Raw genomic sequence first — 19,032 nt, 5'->3', positions numbered from 1 at the left:
GTGAGACAGAACAAACAAAAACCCTTTTCCCGTAAAGGCAAATCAATGAAGACAAATAGAATAACATGGGGTAATACTGCTGGGTCCAGAGGGTCAGAGATAATGACTCATTCTCAGCAATGTTACAGTTTAAAAACCAGACCAGAAATCCCTCCACACTCAGCAGTGTGACTGTCACTGCAGTTATTTCAGTGGGCTGAAGTTTGATCTGTGTTGTTTACTAAAGTGCAACAAAAGCTGTTTAACATGTTTCATTTTTAATTTGGACAGAAACATTGTGATTTTTGTCTTTTAAGCAAATATAGCAGTCTGTGACATCACTGATGAATCCATCAGTTTTGTTTGAGCCTGTTATCACTACACAAACGTTTGTTTAGTCTTTCCTGAGAAACAAGGTCAAAAACATGGCAGTCAGACATCCCACGCTGGGTAAAGGGCACTGTTGGTGGCTACGCTTACTGTAACGCCCAGTGATTTTAGAGAATATCAGTAGTTACACACTACAGTGGGATATCCCAGCACTGGTGTTAAGACAAACATGGACACATACAGAATAGAAATAATATTTTGTAACAGCCGAATTAAACTCTGAGCTGATTTAGAAACATCACCTCGGAGCACTGTATGTTACTGTAATATTTTACACTGAATGACAAACTTTACTGTTGTCTATAGTTTAGTGTTCAGTGCTGAAAGCAGGAATGGGATTTTATAAATGTGTAAGTGATTGACTTTGTGGAGATCAGAGTACATGAGTGCGTTTCAAACACGTGGCTGTTACGTGGGTGGGAACGATCAGCCAATATTTAGCCGAAGCTGACACTGAGAACGATCACAACCAGTCATGGACCGTCTCTGGATCCTGAGCTGCACTCTGTGTGTCCTCCTGAGCTGGATACGTGTGGATCAAGCGGTGGCTGAACCGTGAGTTTGTCTTCAGCGTGTTTTTGTCTGTGTGAGTTGTTCACTGCAGTAACTGCTGTATGTGTGATGCTGTATGCAGCCAGTACCTGGTGGCCATTCCTGCAGTTATTGAAGCTGGAGCTGAGGCCAAATTCTGTGCAACTCTCCGACAGCCCAGTGGGACTCTGGTCATGACTGTCACTTTGATGTCCCGAGAGAAGAACACAACCTTATTCACGCATACGTCAAATGAGGCCTTTCAAACCTGTGTTCAGTTTGAGGTTGGCAACCAGCACTTTCACACACAAAGTGTGTTTGTTAGTTGTTATCGTAAGCATTATTGGCTTTAATGACTATCTAAATATCCCACTGTCTCAGGCTCCTTTGGTACAAAAGGAGGTGCAACATTTTCAGGTGGAGGTACGAGGAGACACATTTTACTCCAAACAAGTCAGAAAAGTGATGATCCGAGCGTCTGATACCTTCACATTCATCCAAACAGACAAACCCATCTACCTCCCTGGACAAAAAGGTAACAATGTGATGTTACGTTATATAAGACATGTAGTTCATTCAAATTCCATCATCATGAGCCAGCTGCTCCACCATCTCCAATTTGTGTAACAAGTTTTATGGTCCAAAATTTGGACACACATGCAATGATTGATGTGAAAGTTGTGCTTCATTTAGCAAACGCTTTTCAAGATATTTAATACGGTCCATCGACCGAAATATTTGTTCGCACTTTGAAATCTGAGTCCATCTTTGAATATAACTATTTTAAAAATTCACAGTAATGCAAAATAAAACATGCAGAATACTCAGAGTGCATGACTCCCCCCAAAGGGCAAAGTCCATATTATATCACTCAGACATGATTTATTGTTTGTACCATCTGTCCCCGATTAGAGTCAAATTCATTTTATGTGAAAGTTTAATGGTTTTATCCTTAATAGTTTTATTGTTCACAATTAAATTATGTTCAAACATGGAATTTAAAGCACCAAAGTGGAGGGCCACGGGTGCCAAAATGTATGAAACACATAATTAGACAATAAATGAAATGTCTTGTTAATTAAAATATAAATTAGTAATACCAATTCAATTTAAATAAATTATATATATATATATATAATATATATATATATAAGGCACCCTGACGAAAAGTGGGCTACTAGAACAAGAAGGCATCGGTGGGCAAGGGACGAAAACAGGGCGTTGTTGGAATGCTACTACGCAAGTAACCCCGGCGGAAGGGGCTACATGAATAGGATGAGGGACCTATGGATTCTTCGATACCCAACATCCACAATGACGGCGAAACAACTAGTAGCTCAGTGTTCCAACATTCGAAAGAAGGGACTGCTCTCACAGCTAGAGATTGACGAGGTACAACACAAATGCTACGGCAAGGAGGAGTCAGGACGCCAGGTCAGGGGGGAGATATCATCACCCCCACCCGAGATTGGGTACATAGCCCCAAGTGCGATAGGAGAAGGATCGTTGAGTGCGAGAGGAACTGACCTGAAAAATAGGATCATGGCCAAAACCTGGATCCCCCGTAGCCGGTTACCAAGATTACGTGAAGTACCCTCAGAAGGTCTGCTAGATGATGTTAATGCAGCACTACGGGCAATACCTACAACCACGATTACCGACACTAACAAGCTGATCTACAATACGGCAGCAGTGATCAGTGAGATGCTTGGCTACAAGTTGAACAGCCACAAGGGGCAGTACCCTCCATGGAGAAGGAGGCTAGAGGGCAAGATCAAAGTAGCACGGAGGGAGGTTAGCCAACTAACAGAGTTGCAGAAAGGTGCGACAAATAAGGTGCCTAAGAAATACAGCAAGCTGTCCATACCTGAGGCCTTGGAAACTGCCAAGCAAAGACTCACAGCCTTGGCCAGCCGCTTGAGGAGGTACACCAGAGAGATAGAAGGCAGGAGAATAAACCAGCTGTTCTCCACAGAACCAGCAAAGGTGTACTCTCAGTGGCAAGGGAACAATAAGAGAACAGCACCACCAAGGCTGGAGACGGAGCAATACTGGAAGAGCATATGGGAGAAGGATGCAACCCATAACGGCAATGCTCAGTGGCTAGTGGATCTCAGGGCAGACCACAGCGACCTCCCTGAACAGGGTCCAGTAACCATCACAGTGGCAGATATCCAAGAAAGGGTCTCCAGTATGAAGAGTTGGACAGCACCAGGGCCCGACATGGTTCACGCCTACTGGCTGAAGAAGCTGACTGCACTCCACGAGCGTCTGGCAGCACAAATGAACCAGCTGCTAGTTAACGAGAGACACCCGGAATGGCTAACTGAAGGCCGGACGGTCCTGATCCCCAAGGACCCCAAGAAGGGACCGGTCCCCTCCAACTACCGACCAATAACCTGCCTCAGTACTACATGGAAGCTCCTGTCAGGCATCATATCGGCTAAGATGAACAGGCACATGGGTCAATACATGAGCGGGACACAGAAAGGAATTGGCAAGAATACCAGAGGTGCAAAACACCAGCTACTGGTAGACAGAACAATCAGCCGAGACTGCAAGACCAGACTGACCAACCTGTGCACTGCCTGGATTGATTACAAGAAGGCCTATGACTCAATGCCCCACAGCTGGATACTGGAATGCCTAGAATTGTACAAGATCAATGGGACCCTAAGAGCCTTCATCAGGAACTCAATGGGGATGTGGCGTACAACACTAGAGGCCAACTCCAAGCCCATAGCACAAGTTACCATCAAGTGCGGGATCTACCAAGGAGATGCTCTGTCCCCACTGCTGTTCTGCATAGGCCTGAACCCCCTCAGTGAGATCATTAACAAGACTGGCTACGGATACCGACTACGGAACGGAGCAGTTGTCAGCCACCTCCTGTACATGGATGACATCAAGCTGTATGCCAAGAGTGAACGAGACATCGATTCACTGATCCACACTACCAGGCTATACAGCAATGACATTGGAATGTCGTTCGGACTGGAGAAGTGTAGTCGGATGGTAACAAAGAGAGGGAAGGTAGTCAGAACTGAGGGGATTGAACTACCAGAAGGCAACATTGCAGACATAGAGGACAGTTACAAGTACCTGGGGATCCCACAGGCAAATGGGAACCATGAAGAGGCCGCTAGAAAGGCTGCAACCACCAAGTACCTGCAGAGGGTCAGGCAAGTCCTGAGGAGTCAGCTGAATGGTAAGAACAAGATCCGGGCCATCAACACATACGCCCTGCCCGTGATCAGGTACCCTGCTGGGGTAATAGGCTGGCCAAAGGAGGAGATAGAAGCCACTGACATAAAGACAAGAAAGCTCCTGACCATGCATGGAGGGTTTCACCCCAAGTCCAGCACCCTGAGGCTGTACGCTAAGCGGAAGGAAGGGGGCCGGGGACTGGTGAGTGTCAGCACCACAGTCCAGGATGAGACAAGGAACATCCAAGAATACATTGGGAAGATGGCCCCAACTGACCGAGTGCTCAGTGAATACCTCAGGCAGCAGAAACCCAAGAAAGAGGAGGGAGACGAGGAACCATCATGGAAGGACAGGCCCCTGCACGGTATGTACCACCGGCAGATAGAGGAGGTGGCTGATATCCAGAAATCCTACCAGTGGCTGGACAAAGCTGGACTGAAAGACAGCACAGAGGCACTAATCATGGCAGCACAAGAACAAGCTCTGAGCACAAGATCCATAGAGGCTGGGGTCTATCACACCAGGCAAGACCCCAGGTGCAGGCTGTGTAAAGATGCCCCAGAGACAATCCAGCACATAACAGCAGGGTGCAAGATGCTAGCAGGCAAGGCATACATGGAACGCCATAACCAAGTGGCCGGCATAGTGTACAGGAACATCTGTGCCGAGTATAACCTAGAAGTCCCGAGGTCAAAATGGGAGATGCCCCCAAGGGTGGTGGAGAATGACCGAGCTAAGATCCTGTGGGACTTCCAGATACAGACGGACAAAATGGTGGTGGCTAACCAACCGGACATAGTGGTGGTAGACAAACAGAAGAAGACGGCCGTAGTGATCGATGTAGCGGTTCCGAATGACAGCAATATCAGGAAGAAGGAACACGAGAAGCTGGAGAAATACCAAGGGCTCAGAGAAGAGCTCGAGAGGATGTGGAGGGTGAAGGTAACGGTATATATATATATATATATATATATTTGGGGTGCAACAATACCTGTATCGATATTGAACCGTTCGATACAGTGCTTTCGGTTCAGTACGCATATGTATCGAACAATACAAAATTTTCAATTTATTTTATCAACTTTTCTTCTGTGGACGCTGTCTGTGTTGAGAGCTCAGTGGATCTGCGCTCTACAGTGCAGCCTAGGTGGGGTAGTCGAACGCGGTAGCTCGTTTACAGAGATTTGCCGTGTTGTGGCGTTAACGTCATTTCAGGTTAACGCTGACAGCACTAGTGGGGAACACAACGAATATGACTGCACATTTACGCCGACATCATCCTACTGTAAAGACAAGTGGAAGCAGACAAAAACAACAAGCACGCATGCTACAAACTTTACCCGAGTCATTTAGACATCTTGGCATACAGCTTGATGTCATCCATGTACAGGAGGTGGCTGACAACTGCTCCGTTCCGTAGTCGGTATCCGTAGCCAGTCTTGTTAATGATGTCACTGAGGGGGTTCAGGCCTATGCAGAACAGCAGTGGGGACAGAGCATCTCCTTGGTAGATCCCGCACTTGATGGTGACTTGTGCTTTGGGCTTGGAGTTGGCCTCAAGTGTTGTACGCCACATCCCCATTGAGTTCCTGATGAAGGCTCTTAGGGTCCTGTTGATCTTGTACAATTCTAAGCATTCCAGTATCCAGCTGTGGGGCATTGAGTCATAGGCCTTCTTGTAATCAATCCAGGCAGTGCACAGGTTGGTCAGTCTGGTCTTGCAGTCTCGGCTGACTGTTCTGTCTACCAGTAGCTGGTGTTTTGCGCCTCTGGTATTCTTGCCAATCCCTTTCTGTGCCCCACTCATGTATTGACCCATGTGCCTGTTCATCTTAGCCGATATGATGCCTGATAGGAGCTTCCATGTAGTACTGAGGCAGGTTATTGGTCGGTAGTTGGAGGGGACCGGTCCCTTATTGGGGTCCTTGGGGATCAGGACCGTCCGGCCTTCAGTTAGCCATTCCGGGTGTCTCTCGTTAACTAGCAGCTGGTTCATTTGTGCTGCCAGACGCTCGTGGAGTGCAATCAGCTTCTTCAGCCAGTAGGCGTGAACCATGTCGGGCCCTGGTGCTGTCCAACTCTTCATACTGGAGACCCTTTCTTGGATATCTGCCACTGTGATGGTTACTGAACCCTGTTCAGGGAGGTCGCTGTGGTCTGCCCTCAGATCCTCTAGCCACTGAGCATTGCCGTTATGGGTTGCATCCTTCTCCCATATGCTCTTCCAGTATTGCTCCGTCTCCAGCCTTGGTGGTGCTGTTCTCTTATTGTTCCCTTGCCACTGAGAGTACACCTTTGCTGGTTCTGTGGAGAACAGCTGGTTTATTCTCCTGCCTTCTATCTCTCTGGTGTACCTCCTCAAGCGGCTGGCCAAGGCTGTGAGTCTTTGCTTGGCAGTTTCCAAGGCCTCAGGTATGGACAGTTTGCTGTATTTCTTATGCACCTTCTTTGTCGCACCTTTCTGCAACTCCGTTAGTTGGCTAACCTCCCTCCGTGCTACTTTGATCTTGCCCTCTAGCCTCCTTCTCCATGGAGGGTACTGCCCCTTGTGGCTGTTCAACTTGTAGCCAAGCATCTCACTGATCGTATTGTAGATCAGCTTGTTAGTGTCGGTAATCGTGGTTGTAGGTATCGTCCGTAGTGCTGCATTAACATCATCTAGCAGACCTTCTGGAGGTACTTCACGTAATCTTGGTAACCAAGGTTTCAAGCTTGGCCATGATCCTATTTTTTAGGTCAGTTCCTCTCGCACTCAACGATCCTTCTCCTATCGCACTTGGGGCTATGTACCCAATCTCGGGTGGGGGTGACCTGGCGTCCTGACTCCTCCTTGCCGTAGCATTTGTGTTGAGCTGTGAGAGCAGTCCCTTCTTTCGAATGTTGGAACACTGAGCTACTAGTTGTTTCGCCGTCATTGTGGATGTTGGGTATCGAAGAATCCATAGGTACCTCATTCTATTCGTGTAGCCCCTTCCGCCAAGGTTACTTGCGTAGTAGCATTCCAACAACGCCCTGTTTTCGTCTCTTGCCCACCGATGCCTTCTTGTTCCAGTAGCCCACTTGTCATCAGGGTGCCCTGGTTCCTCAACACCTGACGCGGACCTTGTTGATCCGGGCGACGTCCGAGCCGGCATGCCTTCATATTTATCTGTCTCGCTCATGTCTGCGGTAGGCTCGCTTAGGATAGGGGGTCTAGCCTTAGGACCCTTACTGGATACAGACGCCCCAGGCAGGAATCGAACTTGCGATCCTCTGCTCCAAAGGCGTGTAGTCTAAAAAAAAAATATATATATATATATATATATATATATATATACACACACATATATATATATATATATATATATATATATATATATATATATATATATATATATATATATATGTATGTATGTATATACATTAATTAAATATCAGTGATTTCATTTAAATAATGTAATAAGTTATTTGAATGATCTCAAAAAGTTTCTTTTCATCTGGATGTTTTCAGTGGGGAAACCCTGAACCAGTGACTTTGTTTTGTTCCAGCCAGGGTGCGATACCAGAGCTCTGCTTTGCACTTCTTCCATGTAGCGAACGGCAGATTGTTCCTTCAGTGGGCTGGTTTCAGTCATTATGCAAATGTACTGTTTCTAAGATTGGGGAAACTTGCAGTCAGCTGAGATTGAAGAAGTCACCTGGATCAATTTCTCCACTGAAAACGTCCAGATGAACAGAATCAACTTTTGGAGATTTACTTACCTGGATAATTGAGCGTACACCAACACACATTTAGGTTTTTATTTCTGATTTCCAGTTTCCAGCACATATTTAATGATCTTTTTATATATTCAATTCATTTTTTCTCATTTTGATTATTTACAAGGATAGTTAATTATTTCATTGTCCAATTATTGGTTTTCAATTTAATTAATTATTTTGTGTTCATTAATCAGTTTTATCTGTCACCCATCAAACTCAGGGACACAGACAATTTAATGCTTTGGCCGGGTGTCTGTTTATTTAGTGTGCCCTGCTTAATGCACACAGCCATTCGGACCTGATGGAGCTACACCACAAGAAATATTTTAAAATACTTGCCGTGTCACCAAATATGATTTTATTATTTTTATGTAGTGCAACCTTCAAGCATTTGGTTGGTCTGTCCACATAACCACCAATTCATATCAGTCCCTTATCTGAGATCTGTATTGACTTGCTGTGTAGGGTAAAAATCAGATGTTGTGTTTGTTGATAAGCTGCAGTGACAGATCACGATGCACTGCAGCACAGCAACCATGAAATATTTAATTGAAAATTGAAACTCAAAATACATAATTTAATTAATAATAAAATTGTTTAGATATTTAATTAATTATTTCCATTTTAATTAGTAATGTAATTAAGTGTTTATTTTGTTAATTTTAGCAGTCATGGCCCCAACCCTAATGGACCTTTGTTTTAAAGTATAAGGAGAGAAACAGAGACACAATCTCTTTAAAATTTTTCTCACAGTGAATTTCAGAGTCGTTGCGATGGATAATAAGATGCGACCGGCCAATCAGCTGGTGAGTTTTTGAACAGTGTTATTAATGATGCTGTTTAGAATTGAGATGCAGTGATTTACACAACAATTTCTTAACTCCACCTGTCTTTGGTTCTTTCTTTCAGTATGATGTCATTGAACTTCAGGTAAGAGAATATCTCCAGAAAAGGTTTTTTTTACTTCTGCTGTAAATGCATCAACACAATGCTGAACACATGGAGTCAGACTTGATTGTTCCCTGCTCACTGCTTATGTACACACTGCTTCTGCAGTATTACTCCAGGTCACTGACAGTTTCAAAACTGGACAAATTGGGTTGCATATATACAGAGGTGGGTCGAGTATCCAAAAATGTTATTCAAGTAAGAGTAGCATTACTTTAAAATATTATTAAGTAAAAGTGAAAAGTAGTGTTCAAAAAAATACACCAGAGAGATTGCTGCCAGCGCTCGTAGGGTCAGGTGCAGCTGCCATTCCAGCCAGTCTTTAAGCCTGTATAATGATATTGACAACAAAGAGTTGTACTGGTCTTACAGCCAACAGGAAAATGTCCAGAATGCCAGATTACCAGTCAAGCCCTGCTGTCACCACAACTTTACACTGCCAGTAAAGTTAGAAAGCTAGCTCCCTGTGACTCATAGCTGACAATGGCCTTACCAGCTTATTATTCCTTTCATTGGTATTATAGAAAATGAACAAATAAACAAATGTTCAAAATAATTATTGTGTTTTTACACCTGCCTTTTCATTGGCATTGTTGTCATTTTAGAGGCAAGGGAAACGATATATATATATATATATATATAAAAACACCCAGCACGCCCCTGCGGGCGGTTTATCCTTCAAGCTCGGGTCCTCTACCAGAGGCCTGGGAGCTTGAGGGTCCTGCGCAGTATCTTAGCTGTTCCCAGGACTGCGCTCTTCTGGACAGAGATCTCCGATGTTATTCCCGGGATCTGCTGGAGCCACTCGCCTAGCTTGGGAGTCACCGCACCTAGTGCTCCGATTACCACGGGGACCACCATTACCTTCACCCTCCACATCCTCTCGAGCTCTTCTCTGAGCCCTTGGTATTTCTCCAGCTTCTCGTGTTCCTTCTTCCTGATATTGCTGTCATTCGGAACCGCTACATCGATCACTACGGCCGTCTTCTTTTGTTTGTCCACCACCACTATGTCCGGTTGGTTAGCCACCACCATTTTGTCCGTCTGTATCTGGAAGTCCCACAGGATCTTAGCTCGGTCATTCTCCACCACCCTTGGGGGCATCTCCCATTTTGACCACGGGACTTCCAGGTTATACTCGGCACAGATGTTCCTGTACACTATGCCGGCCACTTGGTTATGGCGTTCCATGTATGCCTTGCCTGCTAGCAGCCTGCACCTGGGGTCTTGCCTGGTGTGATAGACCCCAGCCTCTATGGATCTTGTACTCAGAGCTTGTTCTTGTGCTGCCATGATTAGTGCCTCTGTGCTGTCTTTCAGTCCAGCTTTGTCCAGCCACTGGTAGGATTTCTGGACATCAGCCACCTCCTCTATCTGCCGGTGGTACATACCGTGCAGGGGCCTGTCCTTCCATGATGGTTCCTCGTCTCCCTCCTCTGTCTTGGGTTTCTGCTGCCTGAGGTATTCACTGAGCACTCGGTCAGTTGGGGCCATCTTCCCAATGTATTCTTGGATGTTCGTTGTCTCATCCTGGACTGTGGTGCTGACACTCACCAGTCCCCGGCCCCCTTCCTTCCGCTTAGCGTACAGCCTCAGGGTGCTGGACTTGGGGTGAAACCCTCCATGCATGGTAAGGAGCTTTCTTGTCTTTATGTCAGTGGCTTCTATCTCCTCCTTTGGCCAGCCTATTACCCCAGCAGGGTACCTGATCACGGGCAGGGCGTACGTGTTGATGGCCCGGATCTTGTTCTTACCATTCAGCTGACTCCTCAGGACTTGCCTGACCCTCTGCAGGTACTTGGTGGTTGCAGCCTTTCTAGCGGCCTCTTCATGGTTCCCATTTGCCTGCGGGATCCCCAGGTACTTGTAACTGTCCTTTATGTCTGCAATGTTGCCTTCTGGTAGTTCAATCCCCTCAGTTCTGACTACCTTCCCTCTCTTTGTTACCATCCGACTACACTTCTCCAGTCCGAACGACATTCCAATGTCATTGCTGTATAGCCTGGTAGTGTGGATCAGTGAATCGATGTCTCGTTCACTCTTGGCATACAGCTTGATGTCATCCATGTACAGGAGGTGGCTGACAACTGCTCCATTCCGTAGTCGGTATCTGTAGCCAGTCTTGTTAATGATCTCACTGAGGGGGTTCAGGCGTATGCAGAACAGCAGTGGGGACAGAGCATCTCCTTGGTAGATCCCACACTTGATGGTGACTTGTGCTATGGGCTTGGAGTTGGCCTCTAGTGTTGTACGCCACATCCCCATTGAGTTCCTGATGAAGACTCTTAGGGTCCCATTGATCTTGTACAATTCTAAGCATTCCAGTATCCAGCTTTGGGGCATTGAGTCATAGGCCTTCTTGTAATCAATCCAGGCAGTGCACAGGTTGGTCAGTCTGGTCTTGCAGTCTCGGCTGACTGTTCTGTCTACCAGTAGCTGGTGTTTTGCACCTCTGGTATTCTTGCCAATTCCTTTCTGTGTCCCGCTCATGTATTGACCCATGTGCCTGTTCATCTTAGCCGATATGATGCCTGACAGGAGCTTCCATGTAGTACTGAGGCAGGTTATTGGTCGGTAGTTGGAGGGGACCGGTCCCTTCTTGGGGTCCTTGGGGATCAGGACCGTCCGACCTTCGGTTAGCCATTCCGGGTGTCTCTCGTTAACTAGCAGCTGGTTCATTTGTGCTGCCAGACGCTCGTGGAGTGCAGTCAGCTTCTTCAGCCAGTAGGCGTGAACCATGTCGGGCCCTGGTGCTGTCCAACTCTTCATACTGGAAACCCTTTCTTGGATATCTGCCACTGTGATGGTTACTGGACCCTGTTCAGGGAGGTCGCTGTGGTCTGCCCTCAGATCCACTAGCCACTGAGCATTGCCGTTATGGGTTGCGTCCTTCTCCCATATGCTCTTCCAGTATTGCTCCGTCTCCAGCCTTGGTGGTGCTGTTCTCTTATTGTTCCCTTGCCACTGAGAGTACACCTTTGCTGGTTCTGTGGAGAACAGGTGGTTTATTCTCCTGCCTTCTATCTCTCTAGTGTACCTCCTCAAGCGGGTGGCCAAGGCTGTGAGTCTTTGCTTGGCAGTTTCCAAGGCCTCAGGTATGGACAGTTTGCTGTATTTCTTATGCACCTTCTTTGTCGCACCTTTCTGCAACTCCGTTAGTTGGCTAACCTCCCTCCGTGCTACTTTGATCTTGCCCTCTAGCCTCCTTCTCCATGGAGGGTACTGCCCCTTGTGGCTGTTCAACTTGTAGCCAAGCATCTCACTGATCACTGCTGCCGTATTGTAGATCAGCTTGTTAGTGTTGGTAATCGTGGTTGTAGGTATTGTCCGTAATGCTGCATTAACATCATCCAGCAGACCTTCTGAGTGTACTTCACGTAATCTTGGTAACTGGCTACGGGGGATCCAGGTTTCAAGCTATACCTCGTCAATCTCTAGCTGTGAGAGCAGTCCTTTCTTTCGAATGTTGGAACACTGAGCTACTACTATGTGTAGTAGCTGTCACTGTCACTTGATTTAACAGGATCCTCACAGTAACAGGATTGGACAGTGGCTAAATGAAACATCCAATAGCAGAATACTGCAGCTTTCTTACTCCTTGGACGCTGAGGCCCCTGAGGGACCGTACCAGATCATTGTGTCAATGGGTGAGAGGAAAATATCTCACAACTTCAAAGTGGAGAAATATGGTAAGTCAGTCTTATTTATTCTTAAATTCTTTGTTGTAATGGAGTGCAAATGCTGACATTCATATTTCCCCCAGTTTTACCCAAATTTGATGTGACAGTAAATATATCTGAAGAAGTGAGTATTGGGCAGGAAGACGTTGAAGCTAAAGTGTGTGCAAAGTAAGGAAAAGTTCTTTCAGGACAAATTATGTGTTGTAAAATCTGGAGTTTGGAGAGCAAATGACTCATAATGTTTACTTATTTTTCTTTAAATAGGTACACGTATGGACAGCCTGTACCAGGACGTGTTACAGTCAATGTGTGCAGACCTATTAATGTGAATAGAGGTTTTGGTATATCGTCGTACGATTACGATCTTTTGGCCATATGGCAGATGGGTGGCTCCTGCCACACAGAGACAAAGCAGGTACAGTTATGAATTCATTTCTCTTTTTTTCTCTGATTCTTTAGGTACATTCAGGCCACTGCATTAGCATTACGGCACACGAGTTGCCTGCTGTACTCAGTTAAGATGGCGCCATGTGTTGTCTTCACTTTTTTTTCCTACAGTTTCATTGTCTCATATGTCACATACTGGGTTATGTGCCTTCATTCAGCCGTGAGCTAAGGCAAGTGGTGTGTTTCATTATGTCTGACACACAAGAGAATACAATTTCAGACTGTTACACTGACACAAGCAGAATGAATAGCTACAGGGTTTCCTGAAACATGCAAACACAAATAGAAATACAGCCTGAAGTCTCTCAGGCAAGCTTTCATGAGTTCAAACCCCATTGTTAGATTCAAAGAAGGACATGGGAATAAAGGATGTGCTTTTGCAACAGGCTGCTCAACAATGTGATACAAGTTCAAACTGGTTGTTTTCTAAGTTGTCTGTTATGTGTAGAAACAATAATCCCTTGAGACAGGTGTCCTTGTTGTGCTTGCATGGTTCATAGGTCAACATAAAGTACCTGATGCAAATAAAGGAATGTAAAAAAAAAACCTTTCTCTAGAAATGATCAGGTATGGGGACTGAACTGGAAATGAATGTAAAAGCAACCAAAGTCTAAACAAAAACTGCTCAAGCAGGAAGATATTAAAAAAGTTTGGTTCTTTGGAAGCCAACAAACAAAAAAAAGGGTGGTTGCGTGAAGATTTTTTTCACAGTACTGTATAACATATATATAGTAGTACTGAGATTTTGAGGATGTAAATGAGATGCTGCTGGGAAATTTAAACGATACAGTGGTTTTGTGAGGTGATACCATCATACTGCTATACAGGCCCAGCTCGACAGGATGTTTGGGATGTTGTGGAGGATACAGCGTCTGTTTTTTCCAAAAAGAATTTCAGATTTCGATTCATCTGAGCACAGAGCAGTGTTTGTCGTTTTAAATGAGCTTTTGCCCAGAAAAGAATGCAGCGTTTCCAGTTCGCATTCACATTTGACTTTTGAACTTTGTGCGCAGATATTGATTTGTGGAAGTGCTCCTGAGGCCATGCAGTGATCTGAGTGGCAGAATGATGACAGTTTTTCATGCATTGCTGCCCAAGGACCTGGAGACTGCATCTGATAGTGGATTTCAGCCTTATCCTTTGCATGTTTTGATGACATTGTGCGCTGCAGATGATGAGATATTCCCCGTCTTGATAATTTTACATTAATGAAATTATTCTGTCATTGTTCTACAATTTGTAGACACAGTCTGTTGCAGATTTGTAAACCTCCGCCCGTCTGTATTTGTGAGAAACTCTGTCTCTCTATGATGATCTTTTTATACACGTTTATCTGAATGATCTGTTGCCAGGTAACATAATCAGTTGCAAAATGTTCCTTCAGCTGTTTATGTTTAGTACAACTGACCCCTCCAGACTTTTGTCCCCCCACCCTGCATTTTTAAACCATATTGCTTTCATCAAATTCTAAATGAGCTCAAGTCTTTAATGACTCCTCTCTAGTTTGAACATTTAATATATTTTATAGATTCGATTGTGAATGAGATTTGATTCTAATTTTGGTTTATTCTTGTATCAGTGATTTTCTTTCTTTATTGTTCTTTCCAGGCAGACAAGACTGGCTGTGCAACTTTTTCCTTCAACATGTCAATTTTTACTAAAATGGACCAAAAGGTGCTTCAAGATGTTCTGGATATCAGGGCCAAAGTGGAAGAAGAGGGAACAGGCAAGTTGTGTTATTCCTTTAAAATGACACATCAATGTATGTTTAACCAAAAAGGCATTCACAGGATTGTAACATGAAAGTTTTTACATTCAGGTGTTTCACTCCCTCAAGAGAAGAGAGTCACGATTTCTTACGTCCTTGGAAAAGTGTCTTTCATTAACGTGCCCAAGGTTTGGGAACGGGGATCTAATGTGGAAGGAAAAGTAAGCCTAACATGTTGTTTTCAGCTCAGTTTGTCGTAGCAAAGCACATTTAAATTGTTTGTATTTTCCATTGATAGAGCATTGTGTTCTTCAACAGGTCAGAGCAGTGTACCACAATAATACACCAGTTTGTGACGCACCGGTCTACCTGTTCACGGGACGAATGTGGCAAACACGCTCACTACAAAATCTGACAACTGACAGCAACGGTGTGGCCTCATTTTCTTTCAGCACTGATAACTTTGACCAGGATATCCAACTCCATGTGAGCTGACACACGGAAACAATGTGTAATTTAATGCAGCCATGACAGCAGCATGAAGCCACAATTGGTTTGTGATAGGCTGCAAATGTCCAAATACCTCCCACAGTAATAAGCTGCAATCCTGAAACAGTTTATGACTCATCTTCCTCCACCTTTGCCTTGCTTATAAAGTCTCGTTGTCCAATGTTATTTGTAGATCAAGTTTTTAAATTTTTGTTTCCTATCCCCAACTAGGCAAGCCTGACACCAACAGTGGGCAACCCAGGATATAGAACTGCATACTATGACAGGGGATTTCACACATTATCCATGTCCCAGCCGTCTTCTCCTGATATTAAAACAATCAGCTCTCTAGAGGTACAGAAGAAGGATAAAGCAGTGTCCTGTGACGCAGAAGAAGACGTATCAGTCAACTACACTATAGTGGGAGAGTCTCCGGGGTCTGTGGATGTCATTTATCTGGTGAGTTATCTCTGGGTTTACTACAAAGTTGAACATGACCAGACTTTTTGTGTGTTTGCTAAAAAACTACTGTTGTAATGCCCATCATGACTGAAGAAGAAACTTTCAGTCCATCATGAGAATCCAGCAGCTTCGATCTATTTCAGCATAAATACTGATCCAGCCCAAACTATATGCTTTAGCAAAAAGGAAAAAGCCTAAACTTAAAACTCGGAGGGCGTCTGTCTCCTGAATCCAAAGTGGAAGCTGGTTCCACAGACTTCAGGTCTGGTCCCTGTGCTTTGTCCCTCATCATTTTCTGTCAGCTTAGTAATTAGCCTCAGTGTTTGGTCCTTTGTTCATGATATCCTTAGTTTTCTCTCTCTGCTAAGTATTTATATTCTTTGGCCTTCGTAGATTTAGTCATTTCTGTTCTCAGTTAATCATGCTTTCCCTGTGTTTCCCCTGCACTTTTCAAGTCTCGTCTTTTAGTGACTCCACGTTTAGTTATTTTCTGTTTTATTTTTCTAATCCTTTGTTTTGTGCATCTTAGGATTCTCAGGATTTGTATGTGTAAAAAGAATTTATGTGTGCATAAAAAAGAATTTGTGTACGTGAGAAACTCTGCACTCAAGTTTCAAGTTACAAGTACAAATTTTGACCCTATTTTTCTTCCTTTCATCTGATTGGCCAATGTCCTGTCATATAGTTAGGGCTGGACCAGGTGACCCTGAATCCTCCCTTAGTTATGCTGCAATAGATGTAGGCTGCCGGGGATTCCCATGATGCATTGAGTGTTTCCTTTCCAGTCACCTTTCTCACTCACTATGTGTTAACAGACCTCTCTGCATTTAATCCTACCTGTTATTAATCTTATTGTAGGGTCTACCTTACAATAGAAAGCACCTTGATGTGACAGTTTTATTGATTTTGTACTGTATAAATAAATTGAATTGAATTATTCCGATTGATTCTCACTGAAGGCATCAAAACATCAAAATGAATGAATACATATTTAATCATTTGGTGAACAATGCTGAGCACTTGTTGGCCTATTTTGTGGTCCATCTCATCCCAAACCATCTCCTTTGAGTTTAAGTCAGGTGACTGTGGAGGCTAGGCCATCACTCTCCTTCTTGGTCAAACAGCACTCACACAGCCTGGAGGTGTGTTTGGGGTCGTTGTCCTGTTGGGAAATAGATGATGCAATGGCATGTGGCTGCAGGATGCTGTGGTAGCCATGCTGGTTCAGTGTGCCTTCAGTTTTGAATAAATCCCCAACAGTGTCACCAGCAAAGCCCCCCCCCCCCCCCCCACACACACACACACACACTATCACACCTCCTCCTCCATGCTTCACAGTGAGAACCATGCATGTAGAAACCATCCATTCACCTTTTCTCTGTCGCACAAAGACACGTCAGGTGGAACCAAAGATCTTAAATTTGGACTCATGAGACCAAAGCACAGATTTCCACTGGTCTAATGTCCGTTTCTTGTGTTTCTTGGCTGAATCGTAGCATAAATGAATCACTCATTCACTCACCCCCTCCCTCCTGGCTCACAGCTTCTTCTTCTGCTTGGTTGGCAACCAATGTTAAGGCGCATTACCGCCCCCTGGCTCACAGCTCAGTGGACATTTAGATGTGAAAATATATATTTAACACGTGAGGAAAATACTAATAAAATAAAATAAAAATAAATAAAATAAATGTTACCTTTAGAAATCTTTTTTTTTGCTCTTTTTTGCTCTATAAAAATGGTTGTTTTTCTTTTTCAATCACTTATCTTACCTGTAGGATTTACTAAAAAATGGAAACAAATTAAGTTTGAGTGAAAATGTAAATTTTTTGCACTCTCTGGTCAACTGACTCAGTGACTCAAATGACTCAAAACACCCGATTCACTTTGGTGAGTGACTCACTAAAACTCGATTCAGCAAAAAGAATCAAATTTACCATCACTACCTGCTACTGGAACTCTGTGTAGCATTTATCTGGACTCTAATCTGAGCTGCTGTTAACTTGTGATTTCTAAGGCTGGTGACTCTGATGAATTTATCCTCAGCAGAGGTGACCCTTGGCCTTCCTTTCCTGGGGCGGTCCGCATGTGAGCCAGTTTCATCGTAGCACTTGATGGTTTTTGTGACTGCACCTGGGGACACATTCAAATATGAATTCTAACAGTTGTGTCAGCTGTTCTGTCAGCCGTGTACCAACCTGACTTCTGCACAAAACAACTGATGGTCCCAACCCCATTAAGAAGGCAGGAGATTCCACCAATTGACACTGATAAGGCTCACCTGTGAGGTGAAACATGTCAGGCGAGGGTTTGCAGCACTGTTGTGCAGCAAAGTTGTGTACAGGGCTTTGAGTGCTCAGAAAGAGTAGAAAAGCGCTATATAAGAACCAGTCCATTTACCATTACCATTCACTGCCAGTAAAGCAAAGGGCAGCTCTGAGGACTCTAAAACATAAAACATATTTAGAGATATTTATATACTTTTCTTTGCTTCAGTATGCATCTACATTGTAGAAAGTATTAAAATAAAAATTAAAAAACCACTGAATGAGAAGGTGTGTCAAAACTTTTAACTGGTAGTGTATATCCACCAGTGTTGGTCAAGTTACTTGAAAAAAGTAATCAGTAACTAATTACTGATTGCTTCCCCCAAAAAGCAATTAATTACTTAGTTACTTAATTACTTTTTAAAAACACAATTTACAACCAGAATAGGCGATGAAGCGATAGATCTTTCAGCCCAATTCGACTTTTGCTGCATAATCCATCATACAAAATGTAATCAAATGGAAAAGTCTCTTTTTAAAACTTGTTTTATTAGTTTTAATCTTTTAACTTTATGCATCAAGAAAAAATTTAATTATCTGCAACATTCTCTGACTGGAAGAAATTAGTTTAACATTTAAACCTATTTTCTGCACATTCCAGCACATAAAAGAAAATATTTTTTGTGTTTACACTCAGTCTTTCAAATAGATGCAAGTAAAACACAGCAGAAAATAAATAAAGTCAAAGACTCAGCGGTCCTGTTGCTCTATTTTCACCTGTAAAGCAGGACTGCGATAGGCGGAGGTTTACCCTGGTGCAGGTGTGCCGCGGTCAGTTAAAGAATCCGTGAGTTTCTCTGTGAGTTTCCCATTACGTCGTTGCGCACTCGGTGCTTGTTTGGAAGTTTAGGGTTTTTTTTCGCTGTAAAAAGAAGTTTTCTTCCCACGCACAACAGACGCTAATGTTTTTGTCACTTTTTATGGAATCAAACTCAAAGTAAGGCCAGTACTTCCACGCTTTAAACGCTGCACGCTCATACTCTCTCAATCGATATGTGATCCACTGTTGATCTGCACACAGCTGTTGTCACTAACGGCGCACTCGCTTACGTCACTGTCGTGAAACATTCTCGCAAAAAATCACGGTTTTAGTAACGCAGTAACGCAGCGTTCCTACGGGAAAGTA

At 44.0% G+C, this 19,032-nt stretch overlaps 1 protein-coding gene across 2 annotated transcripts in view; it reads left to right on the top strand.

Annotated features, from left to right (window-relative positions):
* The first annotated feature begins 776 nt into the window (after positions 1-776).
* LOC113019649 (alpha-2-macroglobulin-like) overlaps positions 777-19,032 on the top strand; it is a 35,003-nt gene continuing 16,747 nt past the window's right edge. The window contains exons 1-12 of one of the 2 annotated variants that reach the window (XM_026163419.1): positions 777-924; positions 1,004-1,184; positions 1,282-1,435; positions 8,602-8,654; positions 8,758-8,778; positions 12,320-12,485; positions 12,560-12,644; positions 12,741-12,891; positions 14,532-14,649; positions 14,743-14,852; positions 14,950-15,117; positions 15,352-15,579. In XM_026163419.1, coding sequence (XP_026019204.1) covers positions 845-924; positions 1,004-1,184; positions 1,282-1,435; positions 8,602-8,654; positions 8,758-8,778; positions 12,320-12,485; positions 12,560-12,644; positions 12,741-12,891; positions 14,532-14,649; positions 14,743-14,852; positions 14,950-15,117; positions 15,352-15,579 — 1,515 coding nt within the window. In that variant the 5' untranslated portion in view covers positions 777-844. The remainder of the gene's footprint in view (positions 925-1,003; positions 1,185-1,281; positions 1,436-8,601; positions 8,655-8,757; positions 8,779-12,319; positions 12,486-12,559; positions 12,645-12,740; positions 12,892-14,531; positions 14,650-14,742; positions 14,853-14,949; positions 15,118-15,351; positions 15,580-19,032) is intronic. The other variant, XM_026163420.1, reaches the window with a different exon arrangement.

This window comes from Astatotilapia calliptera, chromosome 3 (assembly GCF_900246225.1).
Source record: "Astatotilapia calliptera chromosome 3, fAstCal1.2, whole genome shotgun sequence".
NCBI lineage: Eukaryota > Metazoa > Chordata > Actinopteri > Cichliformes > Cichlidae > Astatotilapia > Astatotilapia calliptera.
This window is presented reverse-complemented; position numbering and strand designations above follow the sequence as displayed.